The sequence below is a fragment of the Austrofundulus limnaeus genome, unplaced genomic scaffold, assembly GCF_001266775.1.
Source record: "Austrofundulus limnaeus strain Quisiro unplaced genomic scaffold, Austrofundulus_limnaeus-1.0 Scaffold334, whole genome shotgun sequence".
In the NCBI taxonomy this organism is placed as follows: Eukaryota; Metazoa; Chordata; class Actinopteri; order Cyprinodontiformes; family Rivulidae; genus Austrofundulus; species Austrofundulus limnaeus.
Genome location: NW_013952736.1, coordinates 377127 through 383305, shown reverse-complemented (window position 1 = coordinate 383305; position 6179 = coordinate 377127). Strand labels below are relative to the sequence as shown.

The window sequence follows — 6179 nt, the reverse complement described above, 5'->3', positions numbered from 1 at the left end:
TGTATTTTGTTTTTGGTGGAGGCTTTATATAAGCCTACAGGGCTTTTTGCCTCTCCCTGCACTGTCATCATCTTTTTCTTCTTCTTTGAATTGATGTTTTTATTGTGCAAATAAACTAAACTAAAACTAAACTAAAGTGTTACAAGTGTTGGCCTGTAGAAGATGCATTTTCCTTAAAAATGACCGTTTAGAAAATTACTTAGAGGAATAAGTCGTAGTTGAGAAAACGCAGGATGAAGCTGTAGAAAAAGATAGCTGAATGGCTGAACTCTCAGAAAGCAAGTAGCTAAGAGACAAAAATATGTATAAAAACGCGCATGAAGACAGTGGTAGATCCATAAATAAAAAAAGGTTACAATAAACAAGTCATACTGTGATTTAAATGTCCTGAGAAGTATGAAAACCAAGAGAATAGTACCTCTCCGCTCCTCTGTGATGTCATGTGTCATAAAGCGAGCGCTCCCAGGAGGCGCGGTTCTGACGTCTTGGTTCAGCACGTCCTCTCATACAGAGCAGAACCCGAAGTAGGCTCTGAGACAGCACTATGCTGTATTATTTTGGTGATGGAATAACAGCGAGGAGCGGGCTTTGAATAAAAGTTAAAACGGCCTGCCATACTGACACTGACATCCAAAGGTAGGTGTGTGTTTTTTTTCTTTACCCAGCGGGGTGTAAAGTCAGCTGGTTATGTCCCACCGGCGAAGGCGGAGTGAATGTGTTTTACCCGTGTCTGCCTGTTTTTTACTGTCTGCAAAATACCTCACAAATTACTGAACAGATTAACTTTCAGGAAGTAATTATTTGATTAACATATACAGCTAATTGCCGCCTCATCAGCCAGGTTTACAGATGATGAGCTCGGGATGAGCTCAGATGTGGTGTGGTAGTAGCTGAGAGTCATACACAGCAAACAGCCTGAGTGCTAACAGGTCGTGTGAGAGATCTGGCAAACATATTGTTATTTTAAGGCTAAAAACGGTCATTTCTCAGCAAATGATCAGTTTAATGGAAAGGAAAGGTGGCATGGCGAAATAATCCTAAATTATATAAATGTAAACCTTGTAGGCTATTTGCAGCTCAGCTTGTGAAATCAGTTTTATTAATTAAATGCATCAAATTGATAAGAAAAACATGTTTAAGGACTACCACTGAAAGTTCTCTAATATTTTTTTGTGTATGTTTTCCCAGTAAGAATGTCCAACTGCAGCGGTCTGCTGAATCCACAGAAASAACCAGGTACAGTCTTCAAAGTTTGTTAGAAATAGACGATATTCTCTGTTTTAAGCTGAATGTGTGATTTGACTGGTTTAGGATATTAATACAAAATTTTCGTCACTGTAAACACTGACTGCTAACAAAAGATACTATTTCCGTTTGAGCTGYACCTTTTAATGAAGGCTATTTAGACATGATTTTTTTCTATCCAAAGAGGCAGCCTGCAGGAGAAAATGAGAATTTAAAGTTGTGACAGATAAGAAAGTGGAGGAATAGTAAAATGGATGCATGAATATTTATTTTCACTTTTATTAACAGAACTAATAGGTTTATTTTCTGATTTTTTTAATTATTATTTTAATTTTAAGCCCTGGTAGGAACAACTTGAAATTAAACATTAACAGTTCTTTTTCATTTAGGGTCAGGTATTTTAAGGTATTTGAGAAATGTGTTAAATTATGAGTCAGTTTAAATGATTTCTTTAAAACTCAGGTTCATGCTGAATGTCAAAAAAGCCATAATAATGATGGACCATTATCTATTGTTTTTCCAGTTTCTGTTTCAGTATGAATGGGATTACTATAATGTTGTAAAATAAATTGAGGGAGGACCAATCAAATTTCTCCCTGATGTTTCTGTAAAAATGCGTAGAAATCTAAATGCCAGTCGTAACTTCAGCATTTGTGCAACTCTGTACCATRCTAGTTCAAGCAAATGCTTAAAAAAATAAAAATCCAGAATTCCCAAGACAAGATCGAGTACAACTGCAGTCGAGCTTGAGACGAGGCCATCAAAAAGCGGTCTTTAGACCAGTCCCAAGACCAAAACTGGTCTAGAGTACAACACTAGTAACCATATGTTTTTTCTTGATCCAGTTCCTCTGAAGAGCATTGATGTTCAGCTGGAGGTGAGGGATCATGTAGCTACAGTGGTCTCCACTCTGAAGTACGAGAACAAGGAGGACAAACCACTAGAGGCTGTTTTTGTCTTCCCTCTGCCTGGAGATGCWGCTGTGTGTCATTTCAGTGCTGACATTGGACAGACACACATTGTAGCTGAGGTGAAGGAGAAACAGCAGGTGAGCTGCACAGAAAGATTTCTTCTGTAGAAAARAGCTGAAACACAGTGAAGTGAAGATCACTGACMTGYTTCATGTGGACTGCAGGCTCGGGAGGAGTACGATGATGCGCTGAGCTCCGGTCAGCAGGCCTTCCTGTTGGAGGAGAGTGAGCAGAGTCCAGATATTTTCTCTCTGAGTGTTGGCAGTCTGCCTCCAGGAGAGAGCGCCTCCATCAGGCTGGAGTACGTCACTGAGCTGGCTGTGCAGGCTGATGACGGGCTGAGGTTCTSTCTGCCTGCTGTGCTCAACCCTCRCTACCAACCTCAGGGTAGGAAATACGATCAGACTAGAAAACATTTTGCAGCATACAGAAAAGWCCCACTTTCCGAATACRTTAAAAACTCCCCTACCTTTGAGCATTTCCTCTGAGGGGTGAGTACAGACAATGGTATGCAGCTGTTGCCTCATTCTGGAAAGCACACACTCCCGGATGTCATAAAATAAGGTCAAACTGGAGCTCTGCTTGGAAGAAGAAATGTCATGTGTTTGCCAAATATGCTTTCAGAACATACACTGTGACCACTGTAACTTGTCTCTGTTGGGCTGTGACTGAAGTGGGAAAAATCTGTCCCAACTTGTGAATTTCAATGTGATTGTGTAACAAGTGAAGCATTTCCTGTTACTGCTGATTGTTTCTTATGGTTTGTCAAATGAGGAATATCTGCACAACACAGTGACGCAAACCTGGATTGTGTTTGGTTCCTCATTTCTCTTTAGGGCAGATTTCAGCCTCAGAGGTTCAGTAATTAAGTTTAAATGTAGACAGAGTTGAGTTAAATGGGGTTGTAAACACTTTATATTAATTCTACACACATTAACCATTCAGTAATTGTTCAATAATTAACATCAGTGTAACACCTCTTAAACAGTCATTAATGATCACTAACTTCCTTTACTGACTGACAATTTGAACAACAATTAGACTTCTAAGAATAATCTCCAAATAACTTCCTCACTTGGAAAAAAAGACAGTTTTGTGAAAAACAGCTGAATCACTGTTGAATTTTGTTGAAGAAAGAGTTAAAACATTAGCTATAATCAGCAAAACATTAGCTTTAATCAGCAAAGTTGTAACAAAATTTAAAATTACTAAAATGGTTGCAAAAAGCTAAAATGGGCATTACAGTAACTAAAAGATAGCATTTCAGTAACTGTAGCTTAAAGCTATAAATAAACAAAACTGTTATTAAAAGATACAATTAACAAAACTGACAAAATTAACAAATGAGCAGCTAAATACTAAAATTAGTGAGACAGTAGTTCAAAGCATAAAACAATTTGGAGTAAGTATGTAGAACAGGGCTATTCAACTAAATTGTTCCGGGGGCCACCGTTACTGCAGGTCAACAGTTCAGGAGTCGAACATCCAGCAGTTTAAGTTATTATGTAAATAAACCAAGTATTACAAAGATCTGTTACCTTTGAAATAGTTTATTTTGCTGCATTTAATCATGAATACAACATACAGAACCCTATAAAAGTAGTGATAATTACACATTATCAAAAACAATAAGAACACATTATGCCTCCTATTTGACACAAAAATTATTTTGACATCGCTGACTTGCCAAATTTTTAAACCAATTTTATTTTCACTTTCATAGTTCTATCTTCAACTGCTTGTAGTTTCAATTGTCTTGACTGTGCATAGAAATGGTTTATAACAGCCTCTAGCCAAGATTCTGACGTTTCTGTAGATACCACACATGTCCATGTCTAGCTAAAGGAACTTAGAGTAATTAAAGTAGGGGCGTGTCTTAGAGAGAGGCTTTTATTCCAGAACACAGCCACTGTGACGAAACTGTGCAGAAGCACGTCACTGTGGAGAGCTGTTAACCAATATGCAAATTAGCCTGCAGTACCACTGCTCTACCCATATGAGCAGCAAAAAGACRTTTTTAGACCAAATATTACAGATTTGAACAAATACACACAAAAACATCAAAATTAGCACAGAAACAGTACTATATAACATTTTAGGCACATTCTAGACAGTTTATCAGCTAAACAAAGTTAATTTTGGGGTGAGTTACTCTTTAAGAGCCTAAATAATGTCATGATATATCTGCTTTTCAAACCTGATGTTGCTTCCAGGTAGTGAAGGTGCCAGTGCCCAGGTGACCTCAGTTCCAGCCTCTCTGGTCCCCTACAGTCTGTCCTTTTGTGTCCAAGTGTCCTCTCCTCGTCCAATCTCTAAAGTAGAGTCCAGCTGCTCCCTGGATCCTCTTCAGTACCTCAACACTGATCAGACTCAGGCCTCGGTGTGTAGAGTGCTCCTGTTACTGCTGTGTGTGGTTGATACTAACAAGATAAACCACTTTATTTATATTTGTGTGTTTTTGAACTGTAGGTGAAGTTGGCTGCAGGACACAAGTTTGACAGAGACGTTGAAGTGCTGATTTATTACAAAGATGCCCACCAGCCCACTGCTGTGGTGGAGGCAGGACAGGCCTCTGTTCAACACGGTGCGTGGAAAACAATAAAGTCATCCCAAATGAAAAGTTGTTTTTATGATATAGATAATTTAACTTTGCACTTAACATTATTATTGGTGTTAGTCTTTAAACCTTCTTAGRTGATGACAGATCAAAATAGTTACAGGTTGTTGTTGGAGTGTTGAAGTGGATAATCTGGCAAAAAAAGATGTCGTTTTGGTAAAATGCAACCTTTTATGATGACAGTAAATTATTTAAAAAAGTTAATTATCATGGTTTTGAAGATGTGTACTACTAATATGTCACACAGATTTATAAAATATTTTTAAAATGTCCTTTAGTCGTATTTGTTTGAAAATATAAGTGGCGTTGTTTTTTGACATCACATTGGTATAAATATCAGAGTATTTCTCCTGGTATTTGGGTCAGGTACTCTGATGGGTGATCCGGTGGTAATGTTGAGCCTTTACCCAGAATTCCCCAAATCTGTGACGTCTTCACTCAACACATGTGGAGAGTTTGTGTTCCTACTGGATCGATCAGAGAGTATGGATTCCCCCCTGTATTCTGGAAGTCCTCAGAGTCGTATTGCCAGTGCTCTGGTAATATTTTACAYGTAAAAACTTTCATTCTATGTTTTTGTGACACCTGAACCATAAAGCAGTATTTATTATTTTTCTCTTTCTCCTTTTCAAAGGATACTTTAATGCTCCTGTTGAAGAGTTTACCAATGGGCTGCTATTTCAACATCTACAGTTTTGGAAGCACTTATGAACACATCTTCCCGTAAGCTTTTGCCGGCATATTTGTGCACTTGTTCCTCCTGATGGGCAGCAATGGKATGCACTAAAGTATTTTTTTTCTCCCAACAGTAAGAGTGTAAAGTACAACCAGAAAACCTTGAAACAAGCTGTCAAACAAGTTGAAGAGATGGAAGCTACTCTGGGAGGAACAGAGATCCTGGAGCCTCTCCGACATATTTACAGCCAGCCCTGTATTCCCCAAAATCCTAGACAAGTAATTAAAACACACAMACACACATGTTTGTTTTTCAACCCCGTGGGGACCATGCATTGAATTCCATTCACTTTTTTTAGACTTTATATCCTAACCCTGACCATTTACTCTAAAATTAACCTCACAGGTACTTAGCTGACCCTAAAACTAACCTAAAACTTGGCATTGGTCTCCACGATGCACTTTGGTCCCCACAAGGCTGCTTTTTTGGGGGGGAAAATTGATTTTATTTATTTTTATTTTTTACTTTACTCATTTCATTAAAAAAAAACTAAATTTTATATTCAATAAAAATAAAAAATACAAATATAATGAAATGAAAGGAAGCAGAGAGAAGAATAAAAATCTTATAATATCTGCCCCATGTTGTAGGAAAAACTCCACACACACAC

At 37.9% G+C, this 6179-nt stretch overlaps 1 protein-coding gene across 1 annotated transcript in view; it reads left to right on the top strand.

Moving 5' to 3' along the window:
- The first annotated feature begins 31 nt into the window (after positions 1-31).
- The window catches only part of LOC106527599 (von Willebrand factor A domain-containing protein 5A), a 15106-nt gene continuing 8958 nt past the window's right edge, over positions 32-6179 (top strand). The window contains exons 1-9 of the mRNA XM_014022521.1: positions 32-636; positions 1189-1236; positions 2091-2293; positions 2381-2603; positions 4430-4596; positions 4686-4800; positions 5200-5372; positions 5468-5556; positions 5643-5787. Of these exons, the coding sequence (XP_013877975.1) occupies positions 1194-1236; positions 2091-2293; positions 2381-2603; positions 4430-4596; positions 4686-4800; positions 5200-5372; positions 5468-5556; positions 5643-5787 (1158 nt within the window). The 5' untranslated portion in view covers positions 32-636; positions 1189-1193. The remainder of the gene's footprint in view (positions 637-1188; positions 1237-2090; positions 2294-2380; positions 2604-4429; positions 4597-4685; positions 4801-5199; positions 5373-5467; positions 5557-5642; positions 5788-6179) is intronic.